The following is a 20733-nucleotide window of genomic DNA, read 5'->3' as shown; positions in this document are numbered from 1 at the left end:
TTGTGCATAAATATGCTCAATTGGGAAACCGCAAACTGAATATCCCGTCGAGTACTGCACAAGTAAATTAAGCATTCCACATCCTATTGATAAACATGCAGAGCGTCATTTGTGGATCTAGCATCCCCATTCAGAAAAGTTGTTTTGACATTCAATTGATGCACTTGCAATCAAAGCGTGCTGGTAATGTAATGACATAGCGCATGGTAGTCATACGTGAAGTGGGCACAAAGGTTTCTTTATAGTCAATCCCTTGCTTTTAGGCATACCCCTTTGTAACTAGCCTTTCTTTGTAATCAATGCTACCATCTGATTTGCATTTAAGCTTGTAAACCCACTTAGTGCCTATGGCACACTTGCCTACAAGCAAGTCACACAACTTCCAAGTGCCATTTTTATGAATGGCACTTGGAATTGATTTTTATGAATGGAATTGATTTTTATGAATGGAATTGATTTTTGATTACATGGTAGCCATCCAATGCTCACCACTTTCTGAAGCATCTTCAAGAGAAACAGGCTCGTCATTGCAAGATGCAGCTATGAGTGCCTGTTCAACAAAATAGCCCTATGCATGGCGGATCTTGTTCTACCAAGTAGAGAAGCGAATAATTTGTTGTCCCGAAAAGTGCCATTCTAGGGTTGCTTTGGTCTCCTTGATAGCTGCTTGTTCTTTGGCCATTGCATCACCAACATTTGCCTAATCAATGGGATGAAACTCATGTTGACAATTTTGGGGTGTTTGAGCCTCAATAGGCTAATTCACATGGTCAGAATCTAGTGCACCACTTTGCATTCCAACAAGGGTTGTACAGACGAATACCATATCCTGATTGACTATTATCTTGCCCATCAGAGGCTGATACATATGGCACCCTTCACTTTCAGAACTATATCCCACAAATATGCATTTCATGGTCTTGTCCTGAAGTTTGTGTTGATGTTACGATGGCACAAGAGCATAGGTAAACAACCAAACACACACATATGATTCACCATTGGTTTCCTTCCATTTTAAGCCTTATATGGTGTCACGGTGTTTAAAGCTTTGGTGGGGCATTTGTTCAAAACATAAGATAGATACACACATAATTGTCTCCATCCAAAATTTATGAGGTAGGCTCTTGCCTTTAGCCATATAATGTGCATTTCCATATGAGACTTATTCTTGCATCTGGCCACACCGTTTTGTTGAGGTGTTTATGGCATAGTACATCGGTATATAATACCCCCTCTTTCAAGAATGCATTGAACTCATGTGACATGTACTCCCCCCCTCCCCTCGATTTGTGCAAAGCGTCAGAATCTTATAATCGCTGAAATTTTTAGCTATGGCCAAGAAAACTTCAAAGCATGCTAAAACCTCTAATTTGTTCTTAAATAGATACACCCAAGTGTGGTGTGTAACATCATCAATTAAGGTAACAAAAAATATATATAGGAGCTATATAGGACTGCATTCATCACTATGGACAAGCTACAATTTGTGGGAAGCTTCCACCGATCCATCCTTGGGAAATGAGGCGCATTGCATTTTGCTATGTAGGCATCCTTCACACACATGTTTTACAGGCACTTTAAGTGATGGAAAATCACGCACCAGGCAAAGTAATCTATTGAAGCTTAGATGACCAAACTGAGCATGCTAAAAGTGTGTTGGTCATAACTACAGTGTCAACTACCAAAGCATCTTCTAATGCACTCCTCTCATAGACATCCATCTTATATAAGCCATGGCATGATGTACTATGATAATAGTGACAATGATATCCCCTTAGCGATCATGCATTGTGCATCTATCATCCACAAACTGAACAACAAGCCTTGCTTGTGCAATAATCCCCAAAACCAAAATGAGGTTTTTCTCAATGCTAGGTATATACAAAGCATCCTTGAGAGTATCGACATCTCCATTCATTGTAACAAGCAAAATTTGACCAATGTGTTTGATGGAATATGAAGCATTTTTGTTGGCATACATGACAATGCCTCCCTTAGGTGCATCCCGTGAAGAGACAAACAACCCTCTATAAGTGAGGTAATGTGCTTAGAAGCACCATTGTCAAAGTACTAAGCATGTTTGGATTCTGCCACCCTGATATGCATTCTGTGTGCTTTGAAGGATCATAAGCACATGTGACCACAAGGCCCAATCATAAGCACGTGTGCTTATGATTGGGCATTCTGCCACCTAATATGCATTTTGTGTGCTTTGAAGGATCATAAGCACATAAGCACACATGTGACCACAATGCCCAATCAAATTGAGCTATTTTCGTTGACTCTTCCTTCATATCACCTGCTAACATGCTATCTGCTATTTTTCTTCTTTTTCTTTTCGCTTTCAATGCATTTCCAGAATTCTTTGATGAGGTGTTCGGGCTTGCAACAATAGTTACAATGCTTCTTCCACCCGCAAGCATGCTAAACAAATCACTCCTTCTTGTGCCATTACACTGCCCAAACAACAACACACTACTATAAATGCACATAGAAAATTATGAACAAGAGCAAGGGAAAAAGAGGGAGTACCAGCTGAAAAGTTTATGCGGATTTTGATGGATGGCAGCATTCACAAATGAACGAACAGCACAAACACTGACAAAAACAATCAAACTATGAGCAAGAATCGAACGATCAAAGTCCAAACATTGGACGATCTGAGTCTAGGAATTATATCCTTATAAGTTCTTCCTTGGAGGACTAGGGTATGAACATATTATTATGGGAATCCAAGCTGAAGATTTTAAGGTACATGAAGTACAGGTGCTTGCATGCTATGAATACACATCTCCTAGATGCCCTAATCTGAAAGTCTTGGCAAGTGCAACTGGGGTGTTTTGCAATAGTGATATCATATTTTTTTACCTAACATGTCTCCATTATAAAGATCTCATGCTCCAATTTCTTAATCACCCTTTCAGCCCCCACAATGGTGCACGACAATGATAAGGCACGGTCAATCCTACACCCCGCTCCTGTGTACCTTGCTGTTTGCGCCCGTCTAGCATCTTGCTCCCCTAGACTGTCTTTTATCTCCAACATGAATTCTTCCCTCTCTAGTGATGCTACCTCTATCTCTGTGTTAGATTAGTTTCCTTTAGTACTAGCCACACAGACACGGATGATGGCCTCACTAAAGCATTTGTTATTGTTGTGTAGATTCTCTATGTGTGGTCTATGATAGTGTTGCAGAACCACATGACATGCCTCCATTGTGTCCACCAATCCATCCTCACAAGCCATAGAAGCTCAGTGAAAAAACTCCTTTGCTTAACTGCTAGATGGGGGTTGCACTTACCCATTTGCCCCTCTAACCATCATTGGCATGCAACCCTCTTGCTAGTACATGTGTGCCAGATAATCCACATGGTAACATGAACCTTGACCTCTCTGACCCTTTGGATGCCTTGGTACAAGTCAATAGGTTCATTTGCCTCCTCATTATCTTGATTAGTTAAAGTGAACACGTCGACCATGAACATTTCAAGGCTGATTCTTTGTCACATACTCTGGCTGATGGGAGCTATTATCACATTCTATTGTGATGGTTATTGTGCCAACGTGTTTGTTGTGTTGCCTTGTTATTGCCATTACATTGGAAACATGATGCATTGGTGTTCCTACAACTGCTTCTTTGACCAATTTGCTTGTTGCTCTTGGACTGGGAAACGCAATAGCAGTGATGTCACATTTCTCTCAAATGAGCTTTGCAATGCTAAGACCTGAGTTGAGGTTCCTTCCCTCTTGAAATGCATGCTTCTCCATTCTTTGCAAGAGTGTATTTGTGAGATTGATCATTAATGCATCATACAAGGTTAATGTTGTTGAGAAATGTGGTGCCAAAGAGCACAAGGAAGAGATAGGAAGTGAGTTGAGTAAGCCAAGTAAGCGCAAAACATAGCATGCAACCACATTAGCAAAGGGAATTATCCTATGTACAAGTCCAAGGGTGTACCTGCTCATAAAAGGAGGCCATTTTAAGCAATGAATGCACAAAATCTCAAGTCTCTCTACTACAAGTACAAGTTTTAATCTTGTAACCTAATGTACTTGAGTTCATTAGCACTACTCACTCATGATGAGTTCACTTAGTATTATCCACCTTAGATTAGTCATATTAATTGTTGTCATTAGAGTAAGATTAGCATCTCATTTGTCATTAGAAGAGCTTGATCCATGATTCTCAACATGGTATCAGAGCTAGGGTGGTGAGGCAACCACATGAGTATGTGAGGGCATGTGTGCAAAACCATAAAAGGAAACCACATGAGTATGTGAGGGCATGTGTGCAAACCATAAAAGGAAAAGTGCATCTAGTCTGCAGCATCAAAGGAGCAAAGACCAAATAATCGATAAGAAGAAGCAGACATCATCAAGAAGAAGAAAAAGAAGTGGAGTCAAGATCATGGGCAACCAAGAGGATACCACAACATCGACATCAACATGAGCAACAAAGAAGCTACTAGCCTACCCTAACCAAAATGCCACCAAATGAGTAGGCAAGTTGATGTAAAACACTCGACCACTAGAGATTAGCACATTGGGGAGTGAAAATCAACAAGACCGTCTCTAAAAGTAACCTTTGAGCTAGACAGTAGTCAACCCAAAGAGCCTTTGAGTTACCCAACCAAGTTAGAAATAAGGGGGTGTAAAAATATGTCATAAAACTCGCATCTGACCACCTTGCAATAGCCTTTAAAAATGGCACCCAAGGGGGGGGGAGGGGTGTTAAGAAATGTGGTGCCAAAGAGCACAAGGAAGAGATAAGGAGTGAGTTGAGTAAGCTAAGCAAGGGAAAAGCATAGCATGCAGCCACATGAGCAAAGGGAATTATCCCACATTGATATACAAGTCCAAGGGTGTACCTCCTCATATAAAAGGGAGCCATTTCAAGCAATGAATATATATCACTTGCATAAATCTCAAGTCTCTCTATGAGTACAAGTTTCAATCTTGTAACCTAATTGTATACTTGAGTTCATTAGCACTACTCACTCATGATGAGTTCACTTAGGTATCACCCACCTTAGATTAGTCATGTTAATTGTGTTGTCATTAGAGTAGGATTAGCATATGATTTGTCATTTTAGGAGAGCTTGATCCATGATTCTCAACAAATGTGCCCTTGAATCCTTCACTTGCTAGACAACTAGCATGCTTTGACTCCGCTAGATTGATTCGCAGCAGCAAGACATCTGGATTTCTCGTCTCAATAGGTGGAAAAAAATTCAAGTGCTTTAGTGCATTGGTCATTGAATCTTGTTGAATGGTTTAAAAATTAAAAGTTGCTCCAATGTGCCTTCCCTCTTGAAATGCATGCTTCTTCGTGCTTTGCAAGATTGATCAGTGATGCATCATACAAGGTTAATGTGCCCTTGAATCCTTCACTCGCTATCCAACTAGCATGCTTTGACTCTGCTAGGTTGATTCACAACAGCAAGATATATTGATTTCTTGTCAACTAGCATGCTTTGCTAGGTTGATTCGCAATAATAGCAAGACATCTGGATTTCTTGTAGTAGCATGCTTTGACTTTGCTAGGTCGATTTGCAACAGCAGCAAGACAACAAGACATCCAAATTTCTTGTCAACTAGCATGCTTTGACTCCGCTAGGTTGATTCACCACCAACAAGTAAGACATCTAGATTTATCGTCAACTGGTGAAAAATAAATTCAAGTGTTAATGCATTGATCATTGAAAGTCGTTGAATGGTTTAAAAATTAAAAGTTACTCAACCCAACTAAGTGATGCCTTCAATGAGGAAATCTCACATTACACCAACTCAACCAGTAATCCATGGCACCAATATTTCCATCGGTAACCTTGCCATTATTACACCATGCTCTGTGTTTCTGCATCATCCTCAGTATGTTGCATGATGTCATCTTCTACATAGAATCTTGTGCTAATCTTAAAAAGCCTTGACAACATAATCCGTTATATGTGTAGGCTCTACTCCCAATGAAAGAGCCATGTCATCCCCGTTCCCTACCTCCCATCTTGTTGTCTCAGGACCATTGTTGTACACATTTTGGACTACCGTCCAATTAGCACTCGCCTCACCAACCATGAAGGAATCTGGCACTAGAAATCCCTTCCTCTCCACCACTTCATTTAGCATTCTCTAGAATAGTACTTGTGTAGCTATATCCTCCTCCATCTTGTATGTTGCTAATGCCATGAGCTCCTGCACACACTGCATCTCCAAATAGTAATAGTTTTTTCTTAAATAAAAACATTCACACCACTTATAGTAATCTCATGTCCGTCACTTGGGATCGTATGCGTAAGCGGCCATAGTGGTCCAGCCTTGAATTTTCAGCACATTCTCAAAGAAAACCCATGCTCTCTTCAAATCTCCATTGCCAATTTGATGCATCCAATTGTCCAAATCCACTCCACAAGTAGGTCCATCCACTCCATCCGGCCCATTTGTCGAGATCTTAAAAACATAGCATCGTTTGTTCTCCTCACCTTGGAAAATGACTACGATGAAAGAACTCATAAGTGTGTTGCTAACTTTAACTCTAGGATATTTGACTTTGCTCCTTGTGCTTGCCCACCTTGCTTCAACATCTTTGACCATTGTCTTGAACTATCAAGAAAACTTTAGATGCTAAATTGTAACACTAAAGAAAAGATAGTTTATTGCTTGAGCACTGGACTTGCTTCAGTAGTTAGATCTATCATTTTAGTTGTAGGAGTTTTTTCAATATCGGTGGCAATCTTACTATGTGTCACAATCTACCTATCTGAGACATCCATATCGAACGCATATAATTTAGCTTGAGAAGATGTGTTCCTAGGCGCTAAAGGCAACGAATTATCCTTTCCTAACCCATTGACTACAAACACTAAGAGATTGGATTGGATGTCGTCAAAAAGTTTACATTACAAATTCATTTCTTTGACTGCCCATGGGATTTGGAAAGAGTATCCTTATTTTCTAAACTTGATACAAACACACAAAAGATAGAGAGGTTTCTCCTTTAGGATAGGAGTGAAAGTGAAGAGGAAAGAGTGGAGCAAAGCGTGGTGGAGTGGAGTAACCAAGGAGCAAGGAGGATTAAAGATAGTTAGCAACAAAGAGAATGAGAGAGAGAGAGAGAGAGAGAGAGAGAGAGAGAGAGAGAGAGGAGCGGGGTAAGCTTAAAAAAACCCTCACCTCCCCCATCCCGAGTGGTGATGGGATGGGGCAGGTGAGGGTTTAGCTCACCACTTGGGATGGGGGAGATGAGGGTTTTTTTCCTAGCCCACAACTCTCTCTCTCTCTCTCTCAAAGTAAGTTGAAAATTTTAAAAAAAACCCCATCTCTTCCCATCCCAAGTGGCGAGCTTACTTGGGATGGGGGAGGTGGGTTTTTTTTTTTAATGGTTTTTTTAGTTCACCTCTCTCTCTCTCTCTCTCTCTCTCTCTCTCTCTCTCTCTCTCTCTCTCTCTCTCTCTCTCTCTCTCTCTCTCTCTCTCTATATATATATATATATATATATATATCCCTCTCCCTCCCTCCCAAAAAAACCCCGGCTTCCCTATCCCCAAGTGAGGAGCTTGGGATGGGGGAGGTGGGGGTTTTTTAACACACACACACACACACGTTTTTTTCAGCTCATATAGATATATATATCTCTCTCTTTCTCTCTCAAAGTAAGCAAATAATTTAGAATAAAATAAAATAAAAAAAACCCCACCTCGCCCATCACATTGTTGAGAAATGTGGTGCCATAGTGTAACAAGTGTAGAGAAAGTGGGAGAGCATGCACATTAAAAAGGAAGAAAAAAGACTAAGGGTCCTAGATCAAAGGTTGATTTGTATGGTCACTTGTAAAAGGTGAAGTGAATGGTCAGAAAAAGGTAGCACATGGAAAGCACAAGGTGGCACATGTAGTGTGAGCATTTATGAACACATGGATGGCACAAGGGTGCATGTATCTTGTGGATAAAGGCTTCTTGGGAGCTATAAAATCATGTAATCCTTGACTCATTTTAAGAGATTGATTAATGCAATTATCTTGTGATTAGTGTCTTGATTATGATTTAGTTAATCCTTATTTAAGTAGTTTACTTAGTATTTAATCATGATGATTATTTCTTGTTATGAGCTTGCCTAGCAACGCAGAATTTTAGTTGGTATCAGAGCCCCCTAGGGTTGGTTCTTAGCAAGAGATTAAGATTAGAGTTTAATATTTTTGGGTTTGTAATTATGCCATTAAGGTTTGATTAGTTTAGTCTTATTTTCTCTTTTCATTAGAGCTTTCTTGAAGTTAGAATAGGGAGAGTCTCTTCTGAGCAGCTTCAAGGAAATTTTAAAGCACAAAGGTGATCTCAACAACACAAAGCTAGTGGCACGGTCAACATCTCCGTGGCCCCATAGTTCAGTCAATGTGATCACTTAGGAGAGAATAACTATAACACTCTAAGAAAGAGAAAGCAAAGTGGATATTGCCATCACTATCTATTACATATTAACCATGGACAACCAAGGTACAAGGAGAGGAGAGAGAAAAGAAATCTTGGATTTCTAAAAAATAAGAGGAAGAAATCCCTTCGATTTGACCCTTTGTATTCTGGCTTCCATTCTTCTTAATGTGTTGACCATTTTGTATTCCGGCTTCCATTCATCTTAATGTCTTTTACATACGACAGCAACGCGCGGGTTGAGTACTAGTCATTCGCTAAGCTCTTAGAGGGTAATAATAAGGCAGGCTTAGCTTTAGCATCATAAAAGTAGCTAGCCCCATCTTGCCTATTACAGCAGCATCCTCATAGTAGCTCATTAACAAAGAGTAGTAGGCAAAGAAAAGATTCATAAGAAATCAACACATTTAGCACTGAAATGAATTGAGCTACTCTGATCAGCTCCTTTGCATTAGACATTTGCAAGCATGCAGGATCTCTACACAGTTCATAGTCATCATCACAACCACAAGCCTGTAACACCACCCAGAGAGAATGTAGCAAGGCGACTGACATGGGATCTCCAACAACCACAAGCAGTAGACACAATAAGCATATTTAGAACCTCAAGGACTGGAAGCAAGACATCTCCACTAGCGCTTCCTTGCACACATGTACAGTAGTGCAAAGATTTGAGCATGTGAAAGGGGGAATAGAGCTTGTGTAGCTCGTCTTCAAGAGTCACGGATATCATAGAAGCACCTACAAGCTTGAGTGAGCTTCAACATCACGCATCAGAAATAAACAAAGACACAATCATCAAAGCATTCAATCAAAACTAGAAGATTCATGTCCACCATCACATTGGCTTCTTCAATGCCATGAGCAGACCATGACTTAGAGAAGAAAAGATAAGAAAGATCATTTTTTGTGTGGCTAAGGTTAAGATCCTAAGTCTTTAAAATTTTGGTGCGAAGGCTCTTCCATAAGAGGTGATTCACATGGGAAATAAAATCCTAACTTACATGAGTTGTCATGGGGGTCCATTTACATGTCTTTAGGAAGGAAATCATCAGCATATTCTTCATCTTTTTCATCATCATCAAAATCGGCTAAAGCTTCGGCATCTACTACATCACCAATAGAATTTGTTCAACAAAAAATGTGTAACCTTTGTAAATGCAGCCAATATAAGCAGGAAAAGTCTCGAGACCATGAGTCAACATGAAATAAGTGTGTGTATGTAAGAGTAAAGAAAGAGCTTTGCTGGGAACATAGGTCATTTGCAAACAAGAAGACCAAGCTCAAAGCCTCCTCTGAGGCTAAAGCAAAGAATAAGCTTAACAAAGGACAAAAAACCAATAATTGAAAGCTGATAAAGGTAGTAAAGAGCATGAGTAGCATGTATTCTTCACCCCTCTTATCTCTACAAAAAGTGTTGTAATTAGTCTCTGAGGCTATATGATGCACTCAAGCTGAAATTTATAGCCAAAGTAGCTATAGTGTCAATATGTTACCTTGTAATGGTTTCTGAGGGTGGTAATGACTTGTACATGGATGATGGCTCCCCTAACTTTGTAGATAAAATCTATGTCAAGAGACAGGGAGCATGAGTCTTCTTTTAGTGGTGACTTCAATTTCGACAAATAAATCAAGAAGACCACTTCTTGGGTAAGAGATTGAGGTCACAGCTCCGCCGTGCCATGGTTAGAGACCCTAATTTTCCTTGTCCAATGGCTAAGTTTTAAATCTTGGTAAGTGCTCTGATGGTTTTCATGGAGTACAATGTGGAAACGAGGGCTGCGTTTGATCATAAACATGAATTTATGATGGGGACTCTATGAAACAATTTATGATGGGGGCTCTATGAAACAATTCTGGGTGGGAGGAGGGGGTTTATGCATGTCAAGTTTATGAAGAGGGAACCATGGTGCTTTGAGACCCGAGGGTAAGTGGGATTAGGAGTGGTATTTGGCTCACTAGGTTTGTAAAGTACCTGCAAGCAAACCCCAATTATACCATGTACCATGTTGCTGTTTGTAAAAACCCACCATGCCCATACCCACTAAATGGGGATTAGGAGGTATTGGTATTTGGCTCACTAGGTTTGTAAAGTACCTGCAAGCAAACCCCAATTATACCATGTACCATGTTGCTGTTTGTAAAAACCCACCATGCTCATACCCACTAAATGGGGAGCTCTTTCTGGGTTTGTAAGTTACTTGCAAGCAAAACCCAACTCTACCATGCTTATACCCACTGTGGTGGGGAGCTCTTTGCAAAATTTAAAAGAGAAAGTGGTTGGGGGGGTGGGGTGTGTTAAGGGGACAAGTGGTAAAAATGGAATGGGATGGTGGAATTTAAAGAGGGGTGGGGCATGTGCATAAAATAAAAAGGGCAAGCTAGTAGGGGGCAGGGAGCATTGTTTTTTAAAATAAGTGGATTGGGGGGGTTGTATTTGACATAAAAAGAGGGGAAGGACGGGCTAGCGAACCTAGATGGGAAGTTGCATTTCATGGCTATACTCCCAATGATAAATATTTCAGCAAAAAGGCAAGGTAAGATCTAGTCTTGGAAATTGACCAATATTAGTATTTCTCTTATTTTTTTACACAATTCATGCCCCTTTACTTAGGGTGGTTTGTTTGGTATAATCCATTCTACGAAGAAAGTGCAATAATCAATATATAGTCATCATACCACTCTAGTAGAGAGAACTCTAGAGTAGAGACTTTATTCTTTGGTAGGTATCCAAAGGAGTACCTAGAGCCTTTGTTATCATCAAGAGCCTAGTAGTAGTGGGGATGCATCATTAATAATGAGGAGTCAAAGAAGAGTGCAAATCTAGTAAGTGGGCTTGAAGCTCCACCCAAAGGAGCTAGTCAATTCACACCATTTGCTACTACATGGACACAATTCATTGACTTGTAGAATCATAGCATAACCAAATCTAAATTATGGAGACACTAATGCACCCGACTTGACTAGGTCAATTCACACCATTTGCTACTACATCATGGACATAGTTCATTGCTACTACATTGACATGGTTCATATTCACTTGATAGAACCATAACATAACCAAATATGGATCATGAAGCACCTGGTTTGACCAGGTCTACTTAATGGGAAGAGCCAATTAAGGGAGTGTAGATTACCAATACAAATTCTTGAGAAAACTCAAGTCGTGTATTTTAGGACACAAGAAGGAACTATGTTCTCAGTCACAATTTCAATTATGAATGGGGCCACTACAACCACCACCAACTCGGTAGATCCAATGCACGACCATAGTGGGAGGGAGACATGGGAGATGGAACTTCTACCTACTATGCATTATGAACTTCTACCTACTATGAATTATGAACTTCTAGCCAAATAGGGATACCTTGTGAACTTGGTATACACTCAAACTGACTACTATGCATTATGAAAGAACTAAATCCATTACTGAACTCGGTAGATCCAATGCATGACCATAGTGGGAGGGAGACATGGGAGATGGAACTTCTACCTACTATGCATTATGAACTTCTAGCCAAATAGGGATACCTTGTGAACTTGGTATACACTCAAACTGACTACTATGCATTATGAAAGAACTAAATCCATTACTGAACTAAGGGCAAGTAGTTGGGGGAGTTGGAGCTTAGCATAGTGGCCATTAGGGAACAATCTAGCTAGACCCTAAAAGTACCACAGGCCATCTTGCAATCCCCATTGCCCACACAATAAAATCATGGCCCAAGATCATGAACAAAGGCTCTATTACCGTCTTGGGAAACCAAGACTTATCAAGCTGCCTACTATGATATGATCTTGGGCCTATTTTCATGGCCCAAGATCATGAACAAAGGCTCTATTACCGTCTTGGGAAACTAAGACTTATCAAGCTGCCTATGATGTGTCCAATATACTACACCACAAAGGAGGAACATAAATGTGCCCTATGCGCTACCATCTTCCCCCATATAGGGCCGCTAGCACCCACAAGATGCACAAGCCTACATGGCCTTTCACCATCTTACATCCCCATTAACCATGTAAGATTTGGACCTCCAACATTTTGACAACCTATCCACCACTATCACAAAGATTGGTGCACAAGAGTGCATGGCTCTTACATCCCCATTACATGTAAGATTTTCACCTCCAACATTTTGACAACCTATCCCCACCACTATCACAAAGATAGTTCTATGACCTTCCAGTTCCAGTAATCCCAAGGCAAAATCTATGGAAATGTTTTGTCGTTTCATTTTTAGAATTACAGGCAAGTTTGAATTTTGACACTTGACACTTAAAACATGTTTCTTTAGTTGTGGCCACCAATAAAACATTTAATGAGCTCAATGACCTCAAGGTGTCCATTTTTATGCATTATTATGGCAATCATGCATCACTACTTTCCTCAAATCTTCTAAATCTTAAACATAAACTTGGATGTTCCTCTTAAGTATTCCTTTCTAAATGGTAAATATATGTTTGTCAAATTATAATCCTTTAGGAGATATTGCTTGTGTGAGGGAGCTTAAATGGTGATCTAGGAAGAATGAAAGAGTGAAAGGAGGACCATGAAAGGAGGATGCGCATAATATTGAATTTAAATCTCAAAATTGATAATTTGAGTATGATAGAAGCTACTGTCAAATCCATATGTATATATAATGTATGCCGGCCACCCCCACCTTATGTTCCTACCCAACCACCCATATCGATTGGATTAACAATAAACTATACATAAGACCTATGGAATTGGTGCACTTTCTAAACCCATTGGAGGTCATATGTGTGGCTATTTGGGCCCAACACCATGGGAATGGTGTGTCCTAGGAAGATCTCCCTCTACCTTTAATGTGGTATGATATGGGTATACCATTCCAGTCTGATATGAGTATACCATCTCGTATGATATGAGTATACCATCCCCATATGATATGGGTATACCATTTTAGTTTGTATGAGTATACCATCCCGATCTCTGATAGGTAACCATCCCAGTCTAATATGAGTATACCGTCTCGTAAATTCATGTAGCCTACTTGGCATGATGTGATTCCTACCTTAGATGTCTCTTAACCATTTTGCCACATATGGTCTCGCCCTAATATCCATATCTTGCTCTACAAGAGGGCAGAGCATGTGAGCTACAATATACTATCTTTGGCTTATAAAAAGTGGGACCTTGTATAAATAGCCATCTCTTAATCATTCTTCCACATATGGTCTCATCTTGGTATCCAAATCAGGCTACGATAAACCATACCCATGTAGTCAACACATGACGAGGGTGGAACATTGATTTCCACGATACACACCCCCCCTTCAATGTTTACTTGTAGGTAAACTACCTCTTTGCCAAGTCGATGAAGATATTGCTCTAGAAGATCTCTCCTAAGAGCCTTGGTGAAGATATCCAAAAAATTATCTCTTGTTGGGGCCAATCTTAATCTCTCCATCCATGATAAGCTCATGCATAAAATGATATTAAATCTCAATATGCCATATTAAATCTCAATATGCCAATTCCACCAAATGATAGGTTCTTTACAATCATCATGCATTGGGCTACTCGTGAAATACACCCATGTCTCCTAAAATTTTCATAATCTAGACTACTTCACATAAAGTAAAGCTTGGTGTTTTTGTACTTGGCCTTTGTAGTAGAAGAAAAAGAATGCTTTTTGCTAACCCATGAGATAACTCTAGATCCAAGGGAGAAGTAGTAACATGTCACTCATCTTTTTCTATCATAATCTCTTGCTAATCATTGGTCTAATTTGAGTCACAAAATCTAGCTAAATTATTGTCTAAACTGTAAATAATGTGGTACTCTTGTGTACCTTGGAGATACTTTAACACCCGCATCCATGCCTTCCAATGGTTCTGTGGGGGGGGCTTGTTTGAGAGCTTGCTCAACACACACAAACTACATAGTTATATGGCTCATTGGGTGTTGTGCACAAAAAATGAGACTCCCTACACGATTGCATACTACTACATATCCACCAATGGAGAAGTGTCTTCTACAAATAGCTTCGCATCAACCTCCACAAGGGTGGCCACTAACTTGCACTTATCCACTTAGAATTTCCCCATCATACTTCTATTGAGAGATGAAAATGTAACCTAGCTCTTGCTAGACTTCAATCCCCACAAATAAAAATGCACAAGCCCAAGGTCTATCATTTCAAAGTCTTGGCAGAACATTCCATTCACGTATGCAAGATCTTCTTTTTATGAGAAGAGATTGTCTACATAAAGCACAATGATCATCTACTTGCCTAGAACATATAAATTTTCACCTAACGTCATTTTCAAAGACTAATACTTTATAAAGTAACTATCAACATGTTGCTACCATGCTTAAGGAGCCTATTTCATCCCGTATGGTGCTTTTTTCGAGTTTGCAAACTTTATATTTTGAATTGGGAATCACAAATCCTAGTGCCTGCACCATATCTCCTCCTTGAGATGTTCATTCAAATTAGTTAACTTCATATCCATTTGCATGACTAGCAATCCCTCTTATGCTGCTAAGTCCTAAGTCCATTAAGCGGTGAATTATGGTCAATTTGGTTGTCAGAGTGAATGTCTCCAAGAAGTTGAATCCCTCAACCTATGCAAAACTCTTTACACTAATCTGAGCCTTGTTCTTCTCCAATGAGTCATCATGTCTAAGCTTAGCTTTATGCACCCTCTTCATGCCAATGACACTATTGCATTTCTATGGACAAGCCTCAAGCACAACTCTTCTTCATGATGTAGTCATACTCTATTTGCATGGCTCCCATCTCATGCATCCGCTTGCTTCTCTTCTAAACTTGTAGAATTGTACACCTTCAATAATTATGCCACCATAAGTTTATAGTTGAAAATTTTAGATTGAGTCCTCATTCGCTCCTCTATCCTCTTTGATGAGTGTACATTGTTTGACACATCTATGATGGATGACGGTGTGTAAGTTGTCTAAGGGATGGTTAACCCTTTTTGGCAATGTGTGTACCTTATGTGTTTCAACATATGTCTGTCTTCTTCATCTTAAGATTCCACCTCCTATGGAAGCAACCCTTTTACCTTTAGAGAGGGAGCCTAGGAGATTCCACCTCCTACGGAAGCAACCCTTTTACCTTCGGAGAGGGAGCCTAGGAGTCTGTATCCGGTGGTGGTGTTTTGTGGGCACAATGATCTCCTCACTATTGGATAAAGTAAAAGGAGCCCCTGCTCCACCTAATGGGGTTGTTCCACATATACGACATCATGGCTTACCATGATTTTTGTTTCTTTGGGATCATAGCCTTTGGATCCTAATCGGTCATGTTTGAGTCAAAACATGCATAATCAACAATCCTCCCAAAGTCTTAAAATATTTAATTGAAGGTTTCTCACAAGAGTAGGCTTGTTGAGGAGTCATTCCCTTAATTGCTTTATTGTAACTCATGTTAAGAATGTGCACCATTGTATTAACTACCTCGGTCCAAAATATTAGGTAATTATTTCCCTTTTAGCATACTCTGAGTCATCTTGACCACAATTATTGCGTTCTATTATGCTATTTTTCCTTGGAGTATAAGCAATGGTAAGTTGGCGCAACTTGATTGCTTGCTCTTTGTGATAGCTATGAATTCCATTAACGTGAACTCTCCACCTCGATCCATTCAAACTTCTTACTTACCTCATTTCTTACCATTGATAGCCATATCTTGAATATTTTGAAAGTCTCGGACTTTTTCCAGAGAAAATATGCTCACATCTTTCTACTAAAGTCATTGATCAGTAACATGAAATTAGAAGAACCACGGAGAATAATGGTTGGCATTTTACCACAAAGGACATCATAGAGATTAGCTAAAGAGGAGGATTTTCTCTTCTTTTTTAGAGATGTCACAATCTTGCTTCTTTGCATCTCTTTAGCTCAAATGCTCAAATATCATATGACATGCCTTATCGATACCAACATCAACTTGAGTAGTAAAAGCTTATAGTTCTTAAGGATTGATGCACATTAAGATTGTTACACCTAGTTCCTCTCACGACATTGTCGTTAGAATGTAAGATGACCGCACCATGTTGCACTCAAATCACCACCACATTTTTCTTGATGTCTAGTACATGGAGAACATCCAAGATCTTTTTATTCACACCATTACTTCAAATAAGAGAGATTGCGCGTGTGCCCTTGACTAGGCATTTGACATCATTATTGACAAACCTCTAAACCTATTCAAGGTCATTTGGACAGTCGTTTTTAAACCATGCAACTCGAGGATGGTGTGTCCCAAGAAGATTTTTCTCTATCCTTAGTGCGGTCTTATATTGGTATTATCATCTTGCACTTTCATATAGCCTACTCGGCATGATGCCAAGCCTATTTAAGTTATCTCTTAACCATCCAGCCACATATGGCGTCATCCCAATGTCGAAACCGATGGCTTCTTCTTCACTCAAGGAGCCTTACAATGTAGCGCACATAGACAATATGTCGAACGAAGCATTAACTTCCGAAATTCCTTGCATGTCATTCTTTCCCTAGTTGTTGAAATGTACTAGACGAGTGATATTACAGTTAAGCTACTTAAAATAGGATTGGATTGTGAGAGCTAGGCCTTACAACCTATTAAGCCTTGACAACTCATTACATTGTAGATAGATCCTATCCCTCATCACAATGCGATCAATTTTCAAATATTGCTATTTGTAATTGGCCTTTGAAGATATAATTGTATCTACATTTACCACAATCCTTTTCTTCTTGGTTCACTAAGAGAATCCAATGAGATTATTAGGGTGACTATTGAGGAGTATAATCCAAAAGATTCTCCTCCAAATCAATCCCATGATCTAAATCCATAGACTTGGTAGTCATGTGAGCAACTATCCATAGTTCCTTTGATAGACAAATTCTTCTTCAAGCATTCCTCATACGACCATAGCATAAGCACTAATGTTTAACATTTAAAAGCTGCTTTAAAGTTATAAGTTTTATGAATTGACGTGGATGGCACCTTTCTTTAACCCCTAATAGATTCTTTGTCAATGAATGTACAATCAACAAGAGGGGGTTTTTCGTTTTGTCCTTCGTATACCTTAACAAGCCATAAGTGGGTCTCACATAATGATGCTTTGATGGTTGATTAACTTGCAATTAATTGTACTCATACACTAAGAAATCTCAATTGATTTATACAAAATTAGATGTTCCTCTAATCTCACCAATCATACGCAGTTCAAATAGCTCAAGGTTAGAGATCTCTGAGAGCTAGCTACGGTTTAAATGGTTTTTCAAGGGAGGTATGCTAAGCTTCAAAATCTGAACTAGTTGTGTGTGAACAGCCTCTAGTAATAACCTAGGATTACACAAAGGCGGCTTTGGCTTCTGTAGTGACAAGGATGCAACAACAGGAACCCTAACCCTTAAAGAATCACTTACATGCGAATACATGAGACGAAGATGAAAGATCCCAGGAATATCAAGAACCCTAGCATGATCTACTATGTTAAACCACCCAACCATATATATATATGTATATAGCAATGACCGCATTGGCCACACACCATACTCATGCACCCCCCTGTAACTAGCTATTTCCCCATGCTACACCAAAGAAAGTCATGCACAGGCGATCCCTCTTGTTTTTCCTGTCTTTAGCTTTTAAGTGGATCTCTATGGTTCACAGATCCAATTTAACTGTTACTCTCTCTCTCTCTCTCTCTCTCTCTCTCTCTCACACACACACCACCCACAACCTTAGGGGAACACTGCCTATACCCCTTTCCCTTTAATAGAGTGTAGATTAGCAAAATTCTACAACAATTTCTTGGAAAATCTCGGCAATTATGTACCTTTTGCTTGATTACTTAGCAAAGCTTGGAACACTCATTTGGCTTTCCTTTCACATAAGGCAGGCCCAGAAGCTACTCCAGCCTTGGTTTGTGTGTCAAGCATTTGCAAAAATGTGTACTTTGGATGAGGTCTGGACACACTACACTCATCACATATAATAGGTTGATTTTCTTTACTTCTTCATAGACTTAATTAAAGAGAATTGACAAAACAAAATCAGCACTAGGCTCTTAAAAGCAGAAGAAGAGCTAGATAGACATCAAATGCCGTAACAACTGGGCTGCATCTCATTATGTCTACATAGCTCGAAATGCATATTAGTAAAGGCAGACAGCGATTTGCATGTCCAAAACTAAGAGGCCCACGCTCGCGAACAAAGGCCCAGCCTGTGCATTCTGAATGAGTTAGAATGTAGAGGTGATCTAGAAACTTTAAAGAACAAGTATCTCACTTAGGAGTAGGAAAAATTTGATCTCACTCCTCTTCTCACTAAAAACATTTGAAATCTTAGCACCTATGTGCCCATAGATCAAAAATCTCTAGCTCAGATAGCTGCAAAATATTCTTTGCTCAGCTTGGTGTCAGGCTTCATTGTCTTTTCACCAGGCTTCCATCCCGCCGGGCAAACCTCATCAGGGTTGTCTTGTACATATTGTACAGCCTGAACAATAGCCCATGAATTGAAATTGGCATTCCAAAGGCTATATAATTACCTAAAGGAGAGCATCTGAAAGAAACCATATACCTGTAGAGTTCTCAAAGTCTCATCCACACTGCGCCCGATGGCAAGGTTGTTAATGGTTGCATGTTGAATGATGCCTTCCTTGTCAATGATAAAGAGGCCTCGAAGAGCAACACCCTAACACAGCCAGGAAAACCACAAAATACATAGAAGATTCCTGCTGATAATGTGAGGGCAAGAAAATATTGAGCCTGCATCTTGGCTTACCTGGCTGGGGATCAGGACATTGTAAGCCTTTGAGATAGTCTTGGTAAGGTCAGCTACAAGTGGATATTTAAGATCACCCAAGCCCCCTGACTTTCTGTCAGTTTGAATCCATGCAAGGTGAGAGAACTGCAGATCACAAATATACATTGTGTAAATTTTTCATCAAACAGGTGCACACCCAGTGCACACCCACCAGCCAGCCCACACACGTGCATGTGCACTTGAACGCATCCACACAGTACACATGGTATGTGCAGTTATGTGATTAGCAGTTTATCCACAGCTTGTCATCAATCGAAATAAGAGTCGATAAGAGCAAAATGTGAGGCACAATAGTAACATTGACATTTCTCATACCACACTGTCAATTGAGACACCGATTACTTCAGTATTCAGCTTTTCGAATTCCCCATGCCTATCACTGAAAGCCGTAATCTCTGTTCCAAACACGACCCTTGATCAGTATAAGTACTATAAAGCTTAACGAACTCGATACTGCTGGTGACAATGTCAACTGGCAATAAAATAAACAAGTACATCAGCAGGCACCATGGTACCTGTAGGGCAGACAAAGGTGAAGTCCAATGGGTAGAAAAACAGAACCACGTACTTCTTCCCCCTGTAATCTGAAAGCTTGACCTGCATTAAGAAGCATTTTAGCGGATGAGTGGTAAGGGTGAATGTGTTAGGAGTTTCAATAAAAAATAGACCTACTCCGAGAAGTGAATAGACGCAACTCCATGACTGAAGCAAGAAAAACCGTTATAGCAAAGGTCTATTCTTCTCAACAATGTGGTGTTGCAAGTGCTGATAGATCAGCTTTCTCAGATATCTATATCTATATATGTATGTAAATGCATATATTTTGAGAGAGAGAAAGTGTACATTGATAAACTCTTGATCAAAGACAGCTTCTGCCTCAAAATCAGGAGCCTCGTTGCCCACCAATGGAAGCTCTCCCTGCCAAATTAGAAGAAGTGTAAAGGAGTGAAAGTCAAATGTAAAGACAGAGCTAACAAACTATATCAAAAAAGCTTGATACTAGTGTGCATTGATGCGAAGCTCTCCCTGCCAAAGTAGAGGACTGCAAATGTGAAGACAGCGCTAACCAATTATAACAAAAAAGCTTGATGCGAAGGAGCATTGATCACGTCTACCATGACAAAGCATGACTGACAAAATGCATTTCCCTTAAATGTCTAATTAAAACAAGAGCTTGTCATTGGGAGAGGAAAAAGAGGCAATGAAGCTTCCAAACTTCCAAGGCCAAAACAACTAAGAAAAGCTACCAAAGATTGCAAATTAAGTCCTTAGAACATGACAACGCATGGAGCCAAAGGCAAGTGCAGAACACTGAAACATACAAGATATAAGAGATATGAACAGAGACTATATGCATACCCAAGAAAGCTTGAAGGACAAGATACACAAGCTGAGGAGTCAAGTGCATATGCCAAGACCATTACCAGGCTCTAATGAACAAAGTACACAAAAGAAAACCAATGAGCATAATCAGGAATCCAATTGCAGTTAGCGCACAA

The 20733-nt window shown here is 39.8% G+C and overlaps 1 protein-coding gene across 1 annotated transcript in view; it reads right to left on the bottom strand.

Moving 5' to 3' along the window:
* Positions 1–18473: 18473 nt before the first annotated feature.
* LOC147612401 (2-Cys peroxiredoxin BAS1, chloroplastic-like) overlaps positions 18474–20733 on the bottom strand; it is a 3262-nt gene continuing 1002 nt past the window's right edge. The window contains exons 2-7 of the mRNA XM_086783012.1: positions 20078–20152; positions 19750–19831; positions 19550–19629; positions 19193–19318; positions 18989–19102; positions 18474–18904 (exon numbers count right to left, since the gene is read on the bottom strand). Coding sequence (XP_086639138.1) covers positions 18788–18904; positions 18989–19102; positions 19193–19318; positions 19550–19629; positions 19750–19831; positions 20078–20152 — 594 coding nt within the window. The 3' untranslated portion in view covers positions 18474–18787. The remainder of the gene's footprint in view (positions 18905–18988; positions 19103–19192; positions 19319–19549; positions 19630–19749; positions 19832–20077; positions 20153–20733) is intronic.

This window comes from Cibotium barometz, chromosome 45 (genome assembly GCF_041138505.1).
Source record: "Cibotium barometz isolate CiBa-2024 chromosome 45, ASM4113850v1, whole genome shotgun sequence".
In the NCBI taxonomy this organism is placed as follows: domain Eukaryota; kingdom Viridiplantae; phylum Streptophyta; class Polypodiopsida; order Cyatheales; family Cibotiaceae; genus Cibotium; species Cibotium barometz.
This window is presented reverse-complemented; position numbering and strand designations above follow the sequence as displayed.